This window comes from Diadema antillarum, unplaced genomic scaffold, assembly GCF_040938485.1.
Source record: "Diadema antillarum isolate AM-2024a unplaced genomic scaffold, OU_Dant_1.0 seq00000696_RagTag, whole genome shotgun sequence".
NCBI lineage: Eukaryota > Metazoa > Echinodermata > Echinoidea > Diadematoida > Diadematidae > Diadema > Diadema antillarum.
In genome coordinates this window covers 1,125,320-1,149,637 of record NW_027271601.1, presented here as the reverse complement: position 1 = coordinate 1,149,637, position 24,318 = coordinate 1,125,320, and the positions used below count along the sequence as shown (strand labels likewise).

At 36.4% G+C, this 24,318-nt stretch overlaps 1 protein-coding gene across 1 annotated transcript in view; it reads right to left on the bottom strand.

Moving 5' to 3' along the window:
• Positions 1–18,208: 18,208 nt before the first annotated feature.
• Positions 18,209–24,318, bottom strand: part of LOC139737546 (uncharacterized) — a 129,245-nt gene continuing 123,135 nt past the window's right edge. The window contains exons 11-12 of the mRNA XM_071648222.1: positions 22,337–22,461; positions 18,209–20,137 (exon numbers count right to left, since the gene is read on the bottom strand). Coding sequence (XP_071504323.1) covers positions 18,750–20,137; positions 22,337–22,461 — 1,513 coding nt within the window. The 3' untranslated portion in view covers positions 18,209–18,749. The remainder of the gene's footprint in view (positions 20,138–22,336; positions 22,462–24,318) is intronic.

The window sequence follows — 24,318 nt, the reverse complement described above, 5'->3', positions numbered from 1 at the left end:
ACCATTTCAAAAATTCTAGAATATTGTTTTGTCTGTTCAAGATAAAAAAGGTGTATATCCTCTGCTGAGTATGAGAAGGGTGTTCAGGTGCCTCGAACACTCTGGCTTTAATGGCAACTTAATGCCCTTATCATTCTCAGCAGATATTCTCCTTTAGTTACATTGTGACACTTTAAATCAGATTTTCATTGTTATGAATCATGCATGAAAATATTCTTTGTTATTTCTTGACCATAAAAGTTATCCCCAACCACATTTTTGATCTCTGAACTTCTGTAAGTGCTTGAATGCACCAACACTTATCTGTTGCATTGTACCAAGTGGAAATAATTTCCCCCAAAAAGCACAGAAGGTTCTGACATGTACTGCAGCCAGAAACTTTGACACATCAACAAATATTGTCTGTCTGTAACACAGCTATTGACTTTGTCTTACATCAAATGTAAGGGAATAAATAATCCGCATAGCAATCACAATATTTCATGAAATGTTAACTCATATTTATTTTTGTAAAGGTTACCATGCCAGTTTGGACTTGAGATCAGAAGCAATATACCTGATGTGGATACATCAGCATTATACCAGCACTTCACATTTAAGCCATGTGACACAATTTACCTGCCTGTACCATAAGGCAGTAGATAGAACTTCATGTTATTGTACGACACATTACTGTAAAATGAGAAGTGTTCACATGCATTTAATTTTGCGAATTTCCCGAGAGCCAAGATTCGCAAAATTAAAATACACGCAAAAGATAATGTCTACACTATATGCTCTGAATGCCAGTTGCAATTCACAGAAGTTTCACGCCACGAAAAAGGCTGTCAATTCGCGAAAATTTCATGACGATACGAATACATCTTGCTTTACAGTACCCTGTCATGCCGTGAACACACTACTGTAAAACGAGGAATTTTTGCGTGCATTTTAATTTCGCGAATTTCGCGACTGCCGAAATTCGCGATATTAAAATGCACGCAAAAGTTTTTGTCTACACTACATGCATTGAACGCCAGTGGCAATTCGCGAAAATTTCATGCCATGAAAAAGGCTGTCGGCTCCAATTCGCGAAAATTTCATGCCGCGAATATATCATGTTTTACAGTATATCCATACAGACATGGACCAGCCCAAAACTGTTTGCTAGAAGGGATGTGATCTCTGCTCTCACCATACTCATCCACTTTGCCTGTGATGAGTCCAGGGCATACCCAAAGAGGAACACTTTTGATGGAATAGACCAGACACTTCTTATTCTGTCATCCTGATTTTTTTTTTCAGAGAAAACAGTACACTTTGTGAGAAGATGACATACCATGTACTGCTGCTATTGGAATATGAATCATCTTTCTTTTAGACGGCAGATTCATAACTTGTTTCTTTAATTGAATGTTGTTGTGTCAAATGTATTTTCTTTGCAATATTTGGAAATATAAAGTAGTTTATAAAGAGTCTTCTTCTCATATTTGTTTTTCTGCTTCTCATTACTGTAATGCTTAATATTTATAGAACATACTAGCTTCAACTGAAGTGTCGGAATTTATATGTATATTTGTTGTCAGTATGTTCCTGGCTTTCAGTTAAATTTTCTGCATGTTTGCTCTGATGTCTTACAATGTTGTCAGACAACTATTAGCATGTAGCAATATATAACTGTTTGTCAAAAGTATTCCTATCAGTATCTGAGATGATGGCAGAGTAAAGTAAATGTTTGCTACTAAAGGGCCTTTTCCATGTTTCAGCAGCTTCCCTATCCTTACAGCCATCGAAAAGATACAAGATTAAGTGCCTCAATAGATTTATCACCAGTTATGATATTGATCCTAACCAAATGATTGGATAAGAGCTATCACTCAACCAGTCTTTTATTTTGCCTATAGGCCAAAATGTACTCTTCACTGGGCGTTAATATACTATTGACTGGTACTAATGACCGCTTGTCTGCACTCGACTGCGGTGCCTGTGTATTACAAGTGCATTGCCACTTTTGGACAGCTTATGCTGGCCTGGGTAATCCTGTAAAACTGTTTGCCACAGAATTTAAATAGTCACCATTTTATAAAACAAATAATGCACATTACTTGGTGAGGTGTGCGTAAAATCATCCACTGTGTAATTTGCATTATTTGTATGATATCTACAGAGACCAAGCATGTGTGGCAATATGTTTTTAAGAGCACCTGTATTTGTAAATGTCATGTTAGAGATTATGTTCCTGTTAAACTCAAATCTATGACTATGATGCTGGTGCTCATATGTATGATGTGTGGAAATACTGTAGTCACTGTTCAATTTTTGGCAAGCTGATAAATTTCCCCCTCCTGTGAAAAACCCTGACAGTTCCTGATTCAGTTTTGATATCAACATTCAGGTGGTGCAAATATTGTGATTTTGTTGGTAAAGTGTGAAAGGAAAGAAATCTTATAAGATGTGCAGCATGAAAAAAGCACCAAAAATGTGTTAATGTTTAAGTTACTATTGTTCTAAGGGATTTCAGTGTTCAATGTGTACTTCTTCATGCAGTGTCTGTTGTTGTTTTATCTCAAAGTGTTTACCGAGCAGAAATTTGTTTGTGCATTTGGTTATTCTCTAGAATGGCATTGAAAATGACTATGGCATTGTGCTGTTTGTGTTATTTGTGAAGACATGTCATGGAAAATACTGAAATATCTTTAGTAACCTGATTTTTTTCTTTGTTCTTACATGTGCAAGCTGAAATCTTCTGGATGGGATTTGAAATGGTAATCAAACCTAATGGGGTTTGTCAGAAACGAGAGGTAATGGCAATGTATGTTGCTGCTTAACTCTCTCCCTCCCATAGAGAAAGATTATCATACCATTTTTTTTAGTTATCGTAGATTGCAGGCCTTACAGTAGCCGCTTTGGACCACAAAGTGTTTAAGTTTAATCAAGTTTGGTTTTGGTTTTGTATAAAAGCCCAGTACTGGCCATACCACAGAGCAAGGTATTACTTCAGTCTGCAGAGGATGAATGGGTTGTCAGGTGTTTTGGGGTACTGTACAAGTGGATATTTTCATGTGAGTAAGTTTTCGCACTTAACCAACCGTGTAGGATGAATTTCATGCATTTTTAATTCCACAAAATCAAGCCATTGAAGAGTGGTACATAGAACAAGCAAAAATATTTGTATGCCTTTATTTTTGCGCTAGGTTCTGGTCTTGTGAAATACATGAAAATTTCCACTTTGACTGTACGAGGATGGGTGGGGTACAAGGATGGTTAACAAGCAATAGCTGTGGTCTCCTTGAATAGCCAAATCATCTTTACCTCTATGTGGCTCAAGCTCACAGGAACAAGACCACTCTAGCCTAGCCTGATGGCATTTATATTGTGTATACTGGGTAGATATGTCTTTACTCACAGGATCAACTCGAAGTGAATGACAGAAATCTTAACTCATTCAAGCTCATCAACAGCTCCACGGTATCATTAGATTGATCATGTAAGAGAAATTTCTCTGACTGGTCATCTCGATTAAACTTTACTGCTGATCACGTCAAGTCACTCAGTTTGTGTCATGTTTCTATATACTTCTTTTCACAACTATTAACAGATAGCTAGATGTTACAAGAATATGTTTCATTCACAGCAATGCCTTTAAGTCATCATACGAGAATACAAGTTACTATGGTTACAGCCAGATGACAACCTATCAGATATTGGGCAGTGTAAGTTAAGATGTCTTGTAACTGCAATTATTTTATCTTAGAATGAATACAATGTATGAAAGCTACCCCTCATTTATGTTATCTTAATGAGTGGAAAACTGGAAAACTATGTCTTTTTAATCCCCTCATCCACTCAGTCACACTTGATTATTCATCTGGGGCATACATGATTCACTGCCACCAAAATGTTGATTGCATGTTATCTAATGAGTACCAGTGATCAATTTTAAAAATTACAAGAAGCAAACAGTTTGTTACAAGAGTTTCAAAACTTGTTATCTACTTAATGCAACAGGTTTCTTCAGCACTTTATGGTTGTCATATGTACTTGTTTCAATACATTTGTTGTAACTTGTTGTTAAACATGTTAAAGCAGTTTTCACAATTAGCTGCCATTACGGTAATTGTCACACTCCCAACTTTGGAGAGCTGTATACCATGGCTTGTAGATGTGGCATGTGCGAATCATCAGTTATACCTGCAACGGTGACTCTGAGTGCCATTAAAGGTGTGAATAGCTGCATGACATAGCAGATCTCAGATCACTAGAATCAGCCTTAATCTGTACAAAGTCTGTTGGGGTTGATACCCCTCCGGTTTCCCCTCTGACTGGTGGGAAGTTCAAGCATAGAAACTGAGTTGGGCAGGTATTTTGTCAAGAGACCTTACAGGGGTGATAAATAGATAAGCATGCTTTGAGATTGAAGTCTGATATGAGATATAACTCGTTAAACTGAAATGAACTGAGCTGAACTGTGTTTGTGGTGTGGAGGGGGGGGGGGGGTTAGTTTGGGGTGCAAATGACTACACAGTGCAAGTAAATAGGTTTTGTTTTCTGTAGAGATTTTGTTTGCTATAGTTTATGCTTACCCTTACCTTTGTGCAGCTGCTAAGTTAATCCATGAACATCAATGAAATTCCGTGAATACAATTCTATGGTCGTTACTGTTAAACTAGTGCACAGTCAGTTTTCTTTCCCGACCTTATTTTCAAATCCATAAAAGCAAAGCGTACGACTTGATACCCGTTTTATTCAGTGTGGTGCCACCTTATAAAATGTGTAAATCAGCATGATATTACATATAGTGAAATTGGAAACTTTGTGGAATTCTTTAGCTTACTAAACAAAGAATGGAATAGGAGATGAGTTATGTAAACCACGCAAATACAAACATTGAGATCTGAGCAAACATTCTACATGGGCATTTAAATTTTGTAGTATAGACAATAGGTGTCATTATCTTTTGTGCTGGGTGATCATTTTCTCAGTCTTTGTCAGTAAGTTTGAATAAGTTACAGAGTCCTAACATTTCAGCAATTTCATTTGACAGTCCACATCTGTGTTTTTGAAAGAGAACTTTGTCCTCTTTTTGTTTGATATGGGTAGTTGAGGTTTAGTGATGGAACTTTGTATCAGAACTCAAACAAGATTGATGAATACTGTCTCAAAAATTTTCAGAGATAAATAACATCATTACCACTCTGAAGGATTTCAATAATTTGAATAATTGGAGACGTTTACATTAAAGAAATATCAATCATATGACAAGAAAGATTGTCCATCTTAACCGCTGCAACTTTGAATATGCCAAACAGTTTTGCCTTACAAATTGGAGAAAAAGAAAACAGGAAAAAAAATCTTATTTTCCTGTAGTGAAAGAATGTAAAGGCATTTTTAGTGCATTTCTGTGTATGATTTCCAACAAGATACCAAATTGTTTGGCATTACAAGCAAATTTTTTCTGGACTTGATTCTTTTCTGTTTCTTAACTTGCTTCCAAACAATACATTATTTCTAGAAATCAAACTTTCAGTGTGTTTCTGGTGATCTTCCTTAATTACATCCCTGTAAATAACATCTTAGTCATACTAGGTATTTTTACCAACACCACTTCTAACCATACCTGTGTATCATAAGTTGTTTTGCTCTTGTATTTTACTCTGTAATGTCTAGGGAAAGTTTTCATACAAACCTCTGCAGCTGTTTTTTTTTTTCATTCTTTTCTTGCTCATTTCAATGTATCTTTTATTTCTAGAAAATCTTGGCTCTTTTCCAGTTTGACTGTCACTGTAGGATGTATTGAAGAGTTCAACAAAGGATATGTCTACCATTACACACTTCATCCTGTGTTTGTTTTTGTATAATGTAAAGTCCAAGATATCTATTCCAAATGTTTCTATTTTTTAGGACACAGTCTTAATATGTCAAAATCATTACATATTGTTGTAGATTGAGGACAATACTACCCAGATTAGTCAATAGGTATTACTTAATGCCTACTCAAGTTTCTCTTTAGAAGTAGCAAAGTAGTATGACATTATTTAACACTGCAAACTATGTGGCTGCCAACTTGTAAGGTTGCTGTTCCCACACGACACCAGCAGAATGCAAAACAGAGATGATTTTTTTTTCTCTCTCTAAACTTTCGCAGCTTTTTAGCTCTTTTTAGAATGGAGGTGATGATTCTAATAGCCCCATTTTAAAATCAGACTGGAATACTCACCACATATCTGGAAAAGTTCAAACTCTCTATGTGTACACATCGCAATAGTTTAGTGGTCAGTGAAAAAATTAAGAAAGACAATATTTGCTAAATGTGTAGTATCAAGAAATATAACCAGTACAGAATATGAGCAAGATTTCCCAGTCAGGGCTTGCAGATATGTTTACTTATTACACTGTTGTCTGTAAATGTTTAAAAGATGCAAAGGTCCAATTAAACCTGTAAGCAAATCAGAACCCTACTGGCATCATAGGGGTTAATGGCTCATAGTCAGTAAAAAGTAATCATAATACTTACAGCTGGAATGATTGCAGATGATTGATTGGTTTGCAACAGCAGCAGCAGCAAACAACAACAACAACAACAACAACAACAACAACAACAACACAAAAACAAAGACAACCAAAAACCAGTTACCATGGAAACTGCATTTTTTTTAATGTCATACCTCAGTTGTAATCGGTGTTTATGAAAAAAAGATCTAGGTAAGTTCATGCTACTGCTAGGCAGGAAATCTTTTCTCAGATGAGTGTTGTATCTGCCATATTCCACAGGTTGTCATGACAACAAAGTCACAGACTTGTCAATGGCCTGTCGACACTCTCTGTAGGAGGTGATGGAAGAAAGGCTAGAAATGTCTGCAAAATTGAGATGAGTAAAATTTGTTGCAATCACAGTGTCTCTGGCTGGGGGATCAGTAGGTTATGGCAAGGTATTAAAGTGTTTCTTTAACACAACTATATGCCATGTTCTTGTGTTAATTTCGTACGGCATCAGCTACTCATGAAGACCAATATCTATTTACTGTATATGCCATATATTTCACCATATTTCATTTTTGTGTTTCATTTTTGCAAATTTTGCAAGTCCACTCCCATTCTCGTATGAATGACAAACTTGTGGAACTATTGCCAGTGATAACAGAAATTCAAATTGTCTTTGGGATGGTTACTTTGTTGCTAAGTTTTATTGGGGAATAGGGATCATACTGAGTCAGTTAATGTGATTCTTAATTGTGGAGTCCACCACTCACGAAATTGTCCTACAAGTTCCAGTGAGTAAAATGTGCCTGCAAAATATATGGCATATATTGTATATCCAGCAATAATGAATGTGAATTCTTGTACTAGAAATAAGATTGACAATGAAACATATCATACTTGCAATTCTCAAATCTTTATTCAGGATTCTGACTTTATGAAAGCAGGAACGAGGCATGATTTCTTTAGTGTTTGCCTCTTAATAGATTTAAAAAAAAAATAAGTCTAATTGTTTGATATCTGGCTGCAAGATTAAAAATAAAATGCATAAAACTTGGTTTACGTGTGAATGTAATATCGTGAGTATGTTAAATAGCTGCATTGATATTTGAAGTGTTGCTAACTGTGTCTTGAGGTATTGAACTCATTTGCTTTCAAACAAATCAATTCATCGAATCAAATTTGATAAATAGATATTTGACAAGTGCTGTTTATTTTTGTTATTCAGTCTATGAAATAAAATGCTCTATATCAAGTGCTATACCATGCTGCTTTGTAGGATATGTTTGTGCCCACGATCTGTGTTATGTATATGAATCTAAATGTAACATGAATTTCATATGACAGAGAGTTGCAGATGTCTTTAATTTAAATGTAGTATGACTGTGTATATGTGTAAGACACAAATGTGCATACTTAGAGTGCTATTCAAATGCAGTTTGTTTTCCTTGACAGTTGTTTGTGCAGAAAGCTGAATAAAGTATGAGCTTTCTTAGTTTAACTGCATTGCCATGGATGATGCATGTGATCAGATTGATGGAAATGATTACTATTAAATGGTCTTATGCAAAATGGAAGCCGTAGTGGCCAAAAATCACCATTGCATTGTGCCTATGGGAGTTCTTTATTGGAATGCCTGTGTGTTTATGGTTAGCACATTCCCCTGTGACAGAGCAGTAGAGATATGTTAGTCTATAAGGTACGCTGGAGATATAAGAGCCCCACTTGAGATAGTCCCGTATGTTCCCAAAAAAAAATTACAACAGGACCCTCCGCAATGATAACGTTAAAAATACTGAACCAATCCAAATACAATTTTAGGGTATGAAACTGTAACCTACTACCAACATCTTACAGAAAACCCCATCCGACTTGCTTCAGTGGTCAATGAGAAATGAGGGTCTTTGTAGAGCATGTCAGGAATCCCTTCCCTCCAAGTTCTGTCCAATGTGTTCACACATTAATATGCAGTTCCAAGAGCATCCGAGTGCTAAACGTGGAAGAAACAGACCCATGACATGCTTTACAACAATCCACATTTCTCTGTGACTACTTAACCAAATCGAATGGGGTTTTCTGCAAAATATTGGTAAGATGTTCTGTTTTTAGACCCTGAAATAGCATTCAGATAGATTAACCATATTGAAAGTTATCAATGCAGAAATCCGGTTGTAATTTTTTTTTTTGGACATAAGTCACTGTAGAGAGAGGAAAGGGCAATGTGATAAAGTGAAAGAGATATTGAGTGAAAGAGAGAGAGAGAGAGGGGGGGGGGGGGAGGCAATAATTTCATTTGCCTCATCCAAAGCTTTTCAATCACAAGTGAGTGATTTTCAGGTGTTTTTTGTTACATTTTTGTTTTTTGTTTTTGTTTTTGTTTTGCCAGTGTCAGCGTTGGTGTTGTCTCCACAAACACTTACTGGATGATTTCAGGTTTTGTGCTAGTGTTAATGTCAATGTTAGTGTTATTTTCACAAACACTGTTAATTCAAGGTCTTATACTGACACTTGGATCATCTTGTGTGACACAAATTATTATTTTTAACTGCATTGAACATTTCTGATGCATTGATACCTCCTATCTGAGTTGTAGGTACTATAGAATGAAGTGATTCTGTTGTGTGTGTCAGGCAACCAAATGATTGCAGTGGAACATGTATGTGTAATGTGACGCATCAGCAAGTCTGCGAATTTATTGACTTGATTTATTTGAATCAATAGCCACCTAAAAGGAATGACCTTTACACCTCATACCAAGGCTAACAGTGACAATTTGAATTGACAAAGTTGATCATCCCCACATGTTGTAGGATGGTCATTGGTGGGAAGCGCAATGATCACCAACAGAAATTATGGAGTTTAGTTTAGTGTATGACATTTCACCCTGGACCCAGTGCTAGTTACCAGAAGTACATCATATTTTATTAAACCCGTTGAGGACGAGTCCGGAGTATACTTGGGCAGGTGTCTATGGGAAATGCGTGTTGTAGCAAAATCAGTCCGTCCTCAACGGGTTAAAGGAATTATGCAATGTCAATGCATGTTGACCTATATACTGATTCATAATACCCTGATCATCAGTTCTGTGGCTGAAAGAATATGTTAATATGTGCCATACATTTTATAAAAACATTTCTATTAGTTTTCTTCAGATTACTTGGATACATCCACAAAACTCCTTCCAAACCAAGATTCTGCCAGTGACATCATCCATCAATCACTGAAAAAAATACTAATACATAATTAACAAGAGACATTGGAATGCAGCCTTCCCCAGACTGAGCATACATGTAACTTGTGTGTTTCCCTGCAATGTATTTTGTTAATCATATTAACAACATGATATTATTATAACATGTATAGCACATATTCAGATACTCACTAAGCAACAATGAATCAAAATAAGTCAGCATGCATATTAAGCATTACATACAAAGTAGTTTCTTTAATGTTGAGAGGCTAACATCACTGATTTCAGGTTTGGGGTCATTTCTGGTGCAGGTGTAGTCATAGCACTAATACCAAAAGTAGAATCAAATGTATTACTTCATTGTGGTCAAAGTGAAGAAGAGAAATACTCTTCCTCTAACAATGAGCAGTTCAACAAAATGATTACACAAAACAAATCCAAAATAAAGTATCTTAGATGACATCAGTCATTTATTTCACCCTCTATTCTAATAAAAATGACATAATTACATAAAAATTCATTAATTTTTTTCACATCTTTGTACATAGTAAAATGTCTGAATACTGGTATACATCTCAATTTGATGTACATTGACTGTTCATGAATCCAATAAGGTGGGATAAATTCATATCAATTTTTACAATGTCTTGCTTTCTTGAAACAAAACAGTTTAGCAAAGCTAAAGTGGTGGGAACTATGAATAAGAAACTATGCTACATGATTCAATAGACTCTAGTTTTACTTACTACTCCTGGTTAAATATAAAATCTACATACACCACTCCAAATCCTCATTTTTTTTTCTGACTCAAAATATCTTGAGTGACAGTCACATACAAATCCATTAGAGAAACTGAGAGGCATAGCTCTGATGAACAAGAACTTGTATTTCTATTATCTCATAATCTCTTGTTCCATTATATACACTTCTTTCACACAATCTAGATACAAGAATACCTGGAGGAAACAGTGCCTTTTGAAGGCGTTGAAGAACAAACAACTGTAGGATGCTTGCAGCTATTAATGATGAGACAACTGTACAACATAAACGGGGAGCACATTATGTACACAAACATGAACTCAATTAAATTGAGTTGGTGGTGTGAATGGTCTGGATGATATGTGAATTGCAGATACAACAAAAAGCAGCGTTTTGATACTCTTAGCAGCTGCCGGGCTGAAGGAGAAATGAAACATCCAAACTAAAGCACAAAACACACAAGCAGCTACAACTATTTACAGGCAGAATAAAGTCAACAAGCCTCGTTGAGTTCTCATGAATAGGACTATTGAGAATGACTTCCAAATACTTCTTAAATTTCACTTTAAATGCATGGAAAATATGCGAAACTCTGGTGATGTTGACAAAGTTGTTGTTGTTTTTTTTTTTTTGAAATTTACTTAATTTTGTCTTCATTCACGTCATGAAATGATTATTTTTTGTTTGATGTTTAATTAATGATGAACAGCTGCGAAATTCTTATGAATTAACCAGAGTTAATCCCTAACAACTGTGTGTAACACATCCTCAAAATATGATTTCAACATACTGCTGTATAAAATCTGTGTATTCATGATCATCATGTATTCTTGGAAATCTGCACAATAAGAGAGGTGGTACACAAAGACAGATATTCCTATAGCTCTCTATAGCCCTGATACACTGCAGCATTTCAAAATCATGATCAATATTGGCAACCTTCCTCGAAGGTTCCATGAATATTCACATTTCAAGCAAATCACTCTTATAAATCATTTTCTCATAGCATAGAGTGATATAGAGTGTTACCATAACAACAATATGTCCAAAATCTGTTGCCATAGCAACACTCCCCTTCATCCATTGACAACTCCTTCTATTCTTTACTCTGGGGAAAGTGCAAAAGGAGTACTTGCATTAGACAAAGAAAAAACAACTTGGGTATATATTCCCAATATTTAGCACCAATATCAATTTACTTTTGTCTCAGCAAACTATACACACTCCTTTGATCCTCTCCTTCCAAGCGAAAACACAATGGTCTAACATTCTCAATATTCCCCTCAAATAGAAGCATGATATAAAAGTATCAGCATTTAGAATATCATGCCAAAAAATGGGGAAAAAAAGAAGGAACCTCACATGCTACATTTTCACAAGAATTTCAGTTTAATGCTACGGGCAAACCCTTACCTACTACATAACCCTAAAGGGAATCACACACTGGTCTCTCAACAGTTACAGAGTAATTCTGCATACTGCAACTCTGATGACACTGATTCAAAATGTATTCTTGATGAGACAAAAACAACTGAGATATGCAGACAAAATCATGGAAATTTCAGTTTATAACAAAGCAACTTTGGCACCCAAGTAGAGACTTGAGACCATGAAAATCATTGAAAAGGATAAAGGAATATGAGATGAGAATTAACCTCCTTTATTATCCTATATTTTGTTTCTTTTGATTGTCATTCTGCTGCCATCCCCCCCCCCCAAAAAAAAAGGAGTGGTTCATATACCTTTTGGTTTAAGTGACAGTACAACAGTCATTGGTGTAGCTATTAGCTCAATATACCAACAAATTCAAATTCAACAATTATGATTGTGATATCATCAAATACTTAAGTGCAGTTAAAAAAGATGAAATGGCAGCCTTATGTGAATCTAATTTAGTCTGTGTTCTTTGACATTCAGCATGATGTAAAACATATTCATATGAGATGAGGTACATACATGTGTATTTTGATAATCACATCCTCAAATTGGCAACAACCACTTGACATTATCACTCTTTCATTCAAAATATCATCTGAGGACCAGAAGGGCGATTGTTCCTCTTTGGAGCCAACCTGCTTGAGCCCCTTCTGATCATAATCATGTACACACAATGTCAAGCAAAATGGTAGATGTTTGTGTATGTGGTAAGCAAGTATTTCAGATGCACTCATATTTCAGGAACAGTTCTGGTAAACTTATAAACAAGGCATCACACCTTTTCAAGTTCAGATACTTAAAAATGCAAATATACACTGCTCTCTTGTGACAAATGGTGTATAGCCACACCAAGCTACTTCTCTACGGTGAATAAATGAAAATCTGACAGGCAAGGGCAATTAACTGATCCAGGGTTGCCCCTTACCTCTAATAAAATCCCTCACTTTTATTACCTCATGAACAAGATGGGATAAAAAGCAAATTTGTCTAAAATGAATACAATCAATTCATTTGTTATTTCAGTGTCTGATATTTCTTTCATATGCCATCCAGCAGCTTAATATCTCCCTCGACACAAAGTCACTGCCATACATAGTAGAAACTTTTACTGTGACTTCAAGGGTTCAAAATGATCGTTTCTGAATCCACCCATAACTAACACTATGCATTTTTTGCTTGTATTTGACAACCCTTTTCCATCTCATGGAAACAACAGAAAATTTGAAAACAATTTGAATGCTCCCATCTTTTTTTGAGGTTTCCATTATGTTACAGGTACAATTCCATTTCAATCTTACTCACAGCAAAGTTTGACAGGATCAGATCAGCATTTTACTATCATCACATAATCAGACCTCAGCATTTCAGCACAATATGTTCATTCATTCAAGTGTATGGCACAATATGCCTGGCTGATACAGTTTGCTAACTATATTGCTACATTATGTTGAAACACAAGACTGTAAAATACAGCCTCATTAATGAAGAGGAAAAAGACTTCAGTCACAAACAAAAGTTACATGCAAAATAACAACAGTTTCAGCAGAAGGAGACAGATCAAACAGCTATATGATCTTTGACAGTTTGATTTAAAACCTATGACATGAGTAATGTACAGAGAAACTACAAAAAATGAAGTCACCTTCACAAACACACACAAAATCTTGACATGAAAGTCGCTAAGAATAGATATGAGACTGGTATTAGATCTACTGCCTTCTACTCACACACTGTTCCTAAGAAGCGGCATTAGGAGGGTTTGATAGGGGACAGCATGGTATTCATAACTCAAATATCACTGTCAGAAGTGGAAAAGATATTGTGATGTTTCATTGATGAAATAATATATCACATCAACAAACATATCATTTCTGAATATACTTCTAAATAATATAACAAAAGTCCTTCAATGTTGGAAAAGTGAAAAACAAAAATTGATGTATCCAAGTGCTAGAAATGATAAGCCCAGTTGATGTTTAATAAAACAGTTACCATGGCGAGACATTATGAGTTTAGAATATTAGACATAAATTAGGCTTAAAGTAAGCATAGAACTGATCATGCCAGTAATTCATATTTGAAGTAAGTTTTAGATAACAAGTGCGTCTTATATAACATCATATTCTATTAACTATTATTGCATTCAAAATAAAATAAAAAACTAGCTCCTGAAATAGGCCATAGATCTAGATGAATCAAGTGTTAACATGGAAAAAGTGTCACAGTAAAGGTTGCTTTGAACAAAATCAAAATAATCGAAGCAGTAATTGAAGAAAGTTAAGACAATTCAGTGATCAGTAAATTATCTGACTTGGTGTCCTATATTAACTATGAGAAAAACCATTTGCACCATGAGATCACTGAATTTCCTGAAGAGAAATTTTCATTCATTCCACAATCAAAAGACGAAACACATTTTTTTTTTTAAATTATGCAACTGAACTGTTCTCTAAAGAGGGCATTTCTAGCAAGGGTCACAACTTTTTCTATCTTTTTTGAAACATGATGAGACAACCAGGTCCCTGATTCAAAGAATAATCAAAACTTTAAATGAATAATGAGTCCTATCAGTAATTTAACTCTTTATGTGCCATGGTGGAAACCCCCTGTGTGCCACATTATTCTGAGACTGCAACGCAGGCATGCTTTGAGAAAACATGTTTTTCCATCTTTTTACATATTTTGGTTATGGTGGAAATGTAAAGAGTATAAAGTTGTAGGGAAAATACCAGATTTGATATAAATTCTATGCCAAATCTTTCATTATTTTTTATTTCAAATGACCAGTAGCTATTGTCCAGGCATGACTTTTGCACACAAAATAATGCCAGAAACTTAGAAATTACTCGCAAATCAAATAGGTAACATTGTTTGATTTTCAATCACCACATGATGCAAGCTACATGTGACTGGAATGGAGCCACAAACGATGCTTCCATTGCACTGTGGCATTTGGCAATTTATCGATTGGTTTGGGTAGGTTTGTGCGTTTAAGCAAAATATGTGAACTTGGCAAGCCGTGGACTGAGTCGGGCGTGCGACCATGACACACAAAGAGTCAATGAACAAAAATCAAATTCTGATATCTCGATGACCTAGCTTGGAAAAAAGGTTATGTTGGTAAGTTTTTGAGCTAAATAAGTTATACATATTTATTGGATTCTATGGGGTCATATTATTCTAGGATATTTTTTTTTTGTTGAAATTATAACACCATAAAAAACCTAAACTGGCTCTTGGTATGAAAACAAAAATGCAGTGGAGTATGCAATGGACAGTTTGTCATGAATGTATAGAATCACTCCATATTGCACAAAATATACAAGTGGGTAGAATAACACACTGGGAAGAAAAACACACCAACAACCATTAATTACCATGGTAACAAATTAACTCAAAGAGGAAAGACAGAATACTGTAAAAAAGTCTTTGGTCGAATGGAAATGAAATTCTTTAAACACAAAGATTCCCCAAAATACATAGGAACAGACAGTGCGAGAAGCGCAATGATGAAATTTTTCGATATAAACTTGAATGCATAAGCAGAATACACAAACACACATTTTTGTTCCGTCGCTGCGTAAATGTATGTGCATTGTTACAATAGAATATCTATGAAGAGACTGGTGTCCAAGCATGTTTCTCGATATCTCAATGGTCATGCTTCTAAATCCTTCACCATGAAGATATCTTATCATGGTAAGAAGACAGTGACACCATTAACTGCCTCCTTTTCTTTTGGGACATTGAAAAGAATTATCATTTTCAAAAGGATTATATTCTGTGTGTCATAATTTATCTTGTGTTAGTACGCTTTGCTCGATGAACAAGATGTACCATACTTTGCCTCATCTGAGTATGGCACAAAAGAACCAAATACATACATTTTGCAATAATTGAGACAAAAGTAGCAATTGTGAGCAACAAACACAGCAAACGTAAGGTTGACTATTTATATTGACATTCTAGAAATGGACTCCTTATGTTAACCCATTGAGAAGGAGCTGATTTTGATTCAACATTTCCCATGGACACCTCGCAAAGTATACCCAGGACTAGTCTTCAATGGGTTAAAGAAATACCTGTGGATGTGTTGAGAGTATATCATCAGTTTAGGGTTAGAAGGGCTTAAGCTCAGCAGTGTTTGCATGGCATTAATGTCCGTCTGTCTCTAAAGTGACAGTACAGCAATTGTCAATAGTGCCAAGAACAAAAGTCCCCCTAAAAACATAAAAACAGTGAAATAAAATGTCATAGGCCATTTTGGTAAACAACTGCCAAATTTAGATTCATACTTCCTTACCCATTTTCCCCTCTGATTTTAAGTCATACAGAAGATAAAATATTTGCAGAAAGCCATTACTAAGCCGTTAAGCAGGCATTTCTAACAGGAAAATCACTATCAATACACACAGCCTCTGGCAAAATGTGCCACACAGAGCAAAATGAAAGAGTGCCACCTAGAGTGGACTGTATGCACAACAAAATAAGAGCCAAGTGAAAAATTATTCAAGCAGACTTTAATAGACTATGCTATTCTGTCATACACAGTCGGTCAAGTTGCTGCAAAACTCAGTTCTTCTAAAGGGCAAAGCTATGCAAATATACAGGTATCAAATATGATAATTTGAATCATGAAACTGAATGACTTTTGACTGACATTGAAAAATAAGGCTGAAATTTTCATTTATGCAGCTTGTTAACATAGGCAATAGCACCTGCCCTTCGTTATTATTTCTTTTGTTTTGGGCTTAAATTCTTGCCTAAGAATGAAAGAGAAAAATGGCATCATATTTTAGGCAGCTGCTCAGCTACACGCATCAGTTTTCAATCTCTGATTCCCATGGCGATAGATTCTACTGGCAGTCTTGTGGGCCTATTCATCTGTCGTTTCTCTCAATATTATTTTGAAATTATAGGTACACCAAATTTGAATTAGAGGAGTGGTTTCAAAATTGTCACTATCAACGCTGTACCGATGATATCTTATGAATAATAAATGGACGTACAAGCAGTGACGATTCTCTAAATCCACAGCCTAGTCACATGTCACATGACCTTCGAGGGTCTTTAACAATACAACGTATACAATGGAGTATTTTGAAACACACATAGATATCTCAGGTTGTTAGATTAGAATTAAAATAGAATGCTCACAATATCCAAAACTCATTACTCCATAAACTTGAAGTAGGAATAAATAGAGGGATAGGGGAGGAGGGGTCGGGACAGAAAGAGAGAGAAAAGAATGTTACAATGACCTCTCTTCCATCAATGCAGGGCCCCTATGCCTGGCAGTAAGAATAGTGCCCTCTAGTGGCAGGGAAGGCAAAAGGCATCAATAAAACATTATTGGCACGAATAGAATTAAATTTTTGTTTTTGAGGGGATTTTTTTTTCAAGCACACTTTATTTTGTTATAGTGATTTACATGACAATTTTTCTACAGTTCATAGGTTAGCTTGTTTTATCTAATATTAAGAGAAAGAGAGAGAGAGAGAAAAAAAAAGAAAAGAATTGCTAGTTAAAGAAAAAACAAACAAACAATAATCATAAGAGCAATTCCTTAAGCTCAATGAATAACAATGTGCATTCTATGAGTGCTTAGGGTACTATGCAATATCTTTTCCTTCAATTTTGTGCATAGATTATTACATGTCATTTCACTGACAGAGAGCAGATGCAATGAACAACGCTTGCCAATGACATCAGTGGCACAAACACCACTTTATAAAGCTAGAATCTTTTAAGGTTTCATACTGGGTCAAATTCAGTGATCTCTCCCTGGTTAAAATTTGTTAGATAAGAGCATATTGTTTGTACATACTCTCCTGTCACCCCAAAATATTAACTCTTTTATGCCATAGCTCTGTGGAGCAAAAAATTCATGGAAATTTTTCCATTGTGAAATATTTGTTTCCTATACTCAGGGATGTCAACTGCATTGAAGCATTCCAAGGCCTGAAAAGTCATATTTTGGTGGAAAAACAGTATTTTTACCTTTCTTGCAGCAGACATGTGTAGTGATACAACTTGAGAAAAACAGTATTTTCCATAAACCTACAGTATTTTTAGAAAAAAAAATAATGTACAAAATACTGCCAAAACAAAACAGTTGGCATGTCTGTATATTTGAGATGAAAAAAAGTGTGAGTATCACACACCAACTGTAACACACAAGGGAAAAACTGAGATATCATCTTTCCCCCATGCAAATCTTTCTGCGATATTTTATTTTGTACTGTCAGAACATCTTATGTCATTTATCATTCAAGTCAAAACTGAGAGCTCTTTATATTATTCATGTCTTTTATCTATTGAAAGAACTGAAGATTGACGACTGAACATGTCACTACAGTCCCTGGTTTTAGCGCTGATCAAAAAAGGACAAATCTAATTTTACAGTGCTGAGAAAATTAAGAACAAATGTTTTTTATGAGCAGGGTTTGGGACAAAAATAACCACTACCTATCATATTTTCTCCCAAATTTGATGACATTCATTATATATGTACCTTGGGTCTTTATTTTTTCTTCACAATAATAACTCCAAATGATTTTCACTCATCACAGCTGTTTAGAGTGATTTATGAATGAGACAAAATTGATATTATTAGGTTTACTGTAAACTAAAATTATTTAGAAATCAAACAGTGTTCCAAAAGCATGCTAAATTGTGCAACAGACTTCAAAATCCAGTTGTGAGTCCGTGGGAGGTAATCACGATATGAATGTAGCAGTGACTCGTTGGCACCATTTCAGAACAGAAACGATGACACAAGATGAATTCTTTAGTCCCATTTCCGAATCTCTTTAAATTGTGTTGTAATACTGCTTTGACTTGAATAGCTTGTGAACACACACATACACATATATAGAGAGCCTTGTTTTTCATTACCAATCACTGCCTATACTGACGTCGTCTTAGATTTTTCCTGAACTGACTTGTCTCCGTTCAGACTCAACTGTCCGTCTGTGATATTGTATTGCAGTCGCGATGTGGGAAAATACGAGGCATTGGCTGCCGACATGCCTGTGTGCATGATGGGAAACCCCGTCACACCGTTGTACGACAGGTCCATGGGTATTTCGGGGGCAGCGTGATAGTTCTTGTACATGGAGGCAGCCTCTCCGTAGCCTGCAGCTGCAGCTGCCTGGTACGCCCTCGTGGTGAGATTGACAGCAGCACCGTAGTGCTGCAAGTTGTTGTACTGTCCGTAGTTGGCGTAGGCCGCCATTCCGGCGTACGGTGAGGAGACAGATCCAAGCATGCGGGTATGAGAGTTGTACAGGCTTGGCTCCTGTTTGACCATGTTGCGCATTGAGTCCAAACTTTCCATCGACGGGCTCTGGGTAAGAGGGGATGGGATGGGGTACACCGTCTCGTGTTTATTGGAGGAGGGGGTGACAAAGCGGCTCCCCGTTGAGGGGACATCGGTGGTATAAAGGGGGGCGATACTGTCAGTGTTTGTTGGCCTGGCTTTGGGTGATGTTAATGAGCTGACTGGAGGCAGTGAGAATTGATTCTTAGCAGAGTCTGAGAGAGGAGGCGTGAGGAGGGACTCGGGGGTTTTGGGACTGGCAGTAGTGAACACCCCTTTGGCTACTGAAGTTAGAGAGCTAGCCATGCCGAGTCGCGAGTGACTGCTGTCCGGTGATGGGATCATTCCATTGTGATCAGGGGGGAGTTCTCTGTTGGGAGGATTCTCCCAACCAGCTGATGACACCCTGATGATATCCTCTCCGTCGTGCTTATCCGTGTGTCTGACACTAAGAGCTAGTAATGAGGATGAGGCTTGTAAACGGTTGCTAGGAGACACCGGTGCTACCGATTGATGCAGTCCTGGTTTGTTGGTGGTCATCTCCCTCGAAGATTTCTCACAGATCTTTAATCTCTCCTGATTCCCTTTATGAAAGCTGTCTGACTCACCATAGTCCCTCTTTTCTCCTAGGACAGTTAGAGTCTTTTCACTGGGACTGTCGGCCCGGATGATGACCTGCTTAGGGCTCGTTGCTATGACAGGTTTGGTCTTTTGACCTTCCACTCTCGCCTGAGCTCTCCTCTTGCTCTCTCTTCCTCCTGCATCTGATCTACCTTCCATGTTGCCATGGTTACCTGAAGACTCATTACGCACAATCTGAGCCCCTCGCTGCTTTTTGTTTTTCCTCCGTTCTGGGCTCTGGGTCCTCTTTCTGGACTTACTGGATCCCAGAGTTTCATGACCTTTATGGTTGTTATTGTTGTTGTCACCTTCTTCTGCAAGGCTAGGATCTGCTATGCCATCCCTTTCATCTCCTGAGAAAAAAAATGACAACAACAAAATGTCAACACTTTTAGCATGAGTTCATCTGCAGGTGTGGTTGTAGAAAATCAGTACAATGTTTGTGAAATTTGAATCAAACTACATGTCTTAGTAAGAAATCAAAACTGTAATCATTCTGTTGGGTTTCATTCTTACACATAATTATGAGATTAGTTGAAAAAAAAAATGAAAATACATTTTCTCTGGCAGTCAAGATATGATACGGAGTTTATAATGCAATCCAAAGAGATTATACCACAAGAGGGCGTAGTCCAGTGGGGAGGCAGCCGCGCGAGGGAGCTGCCATTTCGTGTTGTGGGAGCCGCCATTGCACAGATCCTGTACAGTTATTAATCAGTAGATGGCAGCGCACTGTTTAATGCAGAGCGGGTTGATATTCGGCGCAGTGACCTTGTGTTGTTTTATTTTGACGTCACAATGGTCATGTTTAAGCGTCATAATGGTGCTGATGTTGTTTGATTTTATGGCGTGAGTGGGAATGTACGCGAAACAAACCACATAATGCTCAAGTACTGTCTAGTCTACACCCAAGTTCCCACTGTTTATTTTGTGAACAGCAAAAAGGTCTGGACTCTACCAAATGGTTCAAATGATATGATATCATCGTAGAAACTAATATTTAAACAATCAACCACATTGTAATTCTGAAAATGAAAATGAAAATGTGGAATGAAGAATAACATATCATTCCAGATATGGTATGAGAAGATATGACTTGAACGTAGACTTAGATCCAGTGCCAGGAGCTGAGTGTGCGCTCCCTCTTCAATTTTGGACGCACTATTTGTACGCACGCGTATGGCAACTACTTACTCTATAGGTATAATCTCTTTGATGCAATCACAATATTTGCATCTTATCATAACTCTTCAGTAAAGATTGATTTATGCCAAATAATATATCATTCTCCAGAAAATATTGGCAATCAGCTAGTAACTGATTCTGGTTTGCAGTCTTTCTAGTGCTTGATGTATATATGAGTATCTGTTCAGGCACGATTAATTTGATTGATATAGAAAGTTGACAAGATGATTCTAGGTTGGTTCGTGGTACAGTCAATTTTAATTACAACCTTACTAAAGTGATGATGATGTTAACCTTAAATGCTGCATTCTCACAGAATACAGTAGATTCACATCTTGTGAAGAAAGGCACATCGTATATTACAATATCATGAGGAAGAGTGTGTGTGTGTGTGTGTGTGTGTGTGTATGTTTTTTAAGAGAGTGTTTCAAACAAGACATAATATCATGCTTCTTTCTTTTTTCCTTTGTACTATATTTTGAATTATTGCTTTTGAACATTTTAATGTCTTCATACAAAAAGTGAAAAAACATACCTCTTGGTGCTCTAAAAACCTTGTAATGATTGACATGACCTAGCTTCAACCCTTCAAAGCCATACATGGACAATATTATCACATAGAATAACCATGGGGAGTTTAAGACACCAGTAGTGTAAGGGATAAAAGGAAAATTAACTCTATTTTTAAAATGACTTTATGAATAGAAATCTAACAGAATGGTGAATGTCTCATTAACCCGTTGAAGACGAGTCTTGAGAATACTCAGGCAGGTGTGTATGGAAATGTCACATGTGTTTTATAGCAACAGCAACTGGTCTTCAATGGGTTAAGTTGGATATAATGTTAGAAAGTTTTGATTTTCAGACTTTGGCTTTCATGAAACAGTGATAGAAGTAACACTCACATATGAAAATTATCCAAGTTGATGACATTGATCTGTAACAATTCCACTGATTTGTACATTAAATAAGAATGATTTAGAAACTGTAATAACATCTCTCCAGAAAGGAGGCTTTATTGCTAAATCATTAGTACTGTAGAATACAGTTCCTTCAGAGATGTAAACATATAGTTTCATGTTAGATCTGCACAGAAAAGGGAAATATAATTATATTAACATTAATATAATTTCTCATGCAAGTAACTATAAGACAAATGACAGGACATTACCCATCTCATTTGTATATGTTATGTTATTGTGACAGATATCACTGTTTTGTGCACCTACGACAAACTTTCTAATTCATGTTTCCATTTTATGTCTAATTTTATGTATTGTCACTATTCTGTATGTCTGATTCTGATATATTCACATCAATCATCTTGAGTGGAATTTTCCTTTCAGACCAGAGAAACATGGACAAACCTGAGCCGTGCCTTGGAGAGGTTTTTGGTCTCGGCGTGGCTGAATTGAGGAGAAGGAGACCATCTTCAGAGGGCAGATTAGTCACCTGACTAATGTCCATGATCACATTGTCGAACTCCACACGGCTGAAGGAAACAAGAGAAATCAGGGGCAAACTTGAATTTCTATGTTTTTTTCATAGCTCAAAACCCACAAATAGGCACAGATTAGGATTCTCTTTAATGAACCAAAATATGTCATTTGGGTTGACTGACTCAAATTTTACAAGTTTGTCTTACCTGGGACAGTAATCTTTTCTCTACCTGCTGTCAAAATTTGGCAGCTTAAGACAAAACTGAAATTAAGATTTCAATCATTTTTCTTTACCTAATTTTTGGGGATGGGCACTGCTTTACAGAGAAATTGGCCTAAGTGACCCTAATCTTTGAATCTTCTCTTCTCAATTTTCTATGAAACTGCACCTCCTACCTCTCTCTTCTTTCCATCAGTTTTTGAATGCTTAAAGATGATCCAACTTTAACAAGTTATATATCATTTTAAAGCGTATCGTAGAGCTTGCTCTCTTAAAGTACAAAGATTCCCGATCATTTGCTGAGAGAGATGGATGCACTCGTGTCTGGAATGGGGTGGAATCGACCTGCCACCCTTACAATCAGACCCAGTAACACTCCCGCAGCCTTGGGGGAAAAGTGGAAATTAATTTTGGCCTTCTTTTTCTGGGTTTTGAGCTGGGTGGTCATATTTGTCCTGTTATATGCAATTTGCACTGATTTATTCAAACTTTTGCCATGTAAGTCATTTAAAAGGAGAGCTTGGTGTCCTTCAATTTCAACTCATATGAGACAAACCTCACTAGGTACAGTTTTGTCTAGATATAGAAATTCAAATAGAATTATAACAGCTAGGAGGCACCTGCTGCCTAATGTCTTGAATCTCCTTATGTTTACAGAAATCAAAATGACTTTAGATTCATACAAGACATCCATATATCTCACATATTCATACTACTTGAAATCAATTTGGAGAAGGTGGTCGTCAAGTGATGCTGAAATCAGTGAATTACCCATGCACTACCTATTGAAATACATGTGGAAAATATTGACATTTTGTGCGAATGAAAGGCAAGTCTTGCAGAGGAAGCACAAGCAAGCAAGAAGAAAGAACAAAAAGTTTCTCGTGAATTATTCAAATTTCCACGACTGTTTGCCAAGTCCTTGACCAAGGTTCTTGACCAAGGTCCTTGACCTTATGGAGGGGACTAGAGCAGCCAGCCTGAGACACATTCGTCGAGGAGTGAGGTAGCACAGAATAGGCAGACACGTGTTATTCTATAGACCACAGAACAGCGAAACATTCGGCAGGAAACATACATAATATACCTCTGTTTTTTTTTCCAAAAATGGGAGCAAGGGGGGGGGGGGGAGGAGGGCATATTATCTGAAAATGATGGCCTGGTGTCAAACCATGTTGCCTAGGTATGTTGAAAGTCAACATCTGAACTTAGGCACTGATTTTTTTCAGTTGTCAATGGGAAAGACAGTACTGTAATATCAGATGAATGAATATCAGATGAATGAAAGTCAAACTGACAACTTGTACCACTTTGAATCATGTTTTTTTTTTCTTTGATGGAAATGAATAAACTATTGAATTCAATATTAATCATTCAACCTGCTACCAACATATATCAACTCTTTATATGCAAATGTACTTAGTTTAACTTGCCAGGCTGCTTGTTCTGTGCAGAAGAATCACATTATATTGTTCTAACAGTATTCACCTGACAAATTTTGGTACATTAACACATTGAAGTCTAGTCCTGAGTATACTCAGGTAGGTGTCCTTTTGAAATATGTATTATAGCAAAATCAGCTTGTTTGCAAGGATTAAAAACAAAACCCAGTTTCCTTCATATTTTTATATGATACATAGAAAGGGAAGAGATTTTGAGGAATATAGAATCATACATTATATATAATATA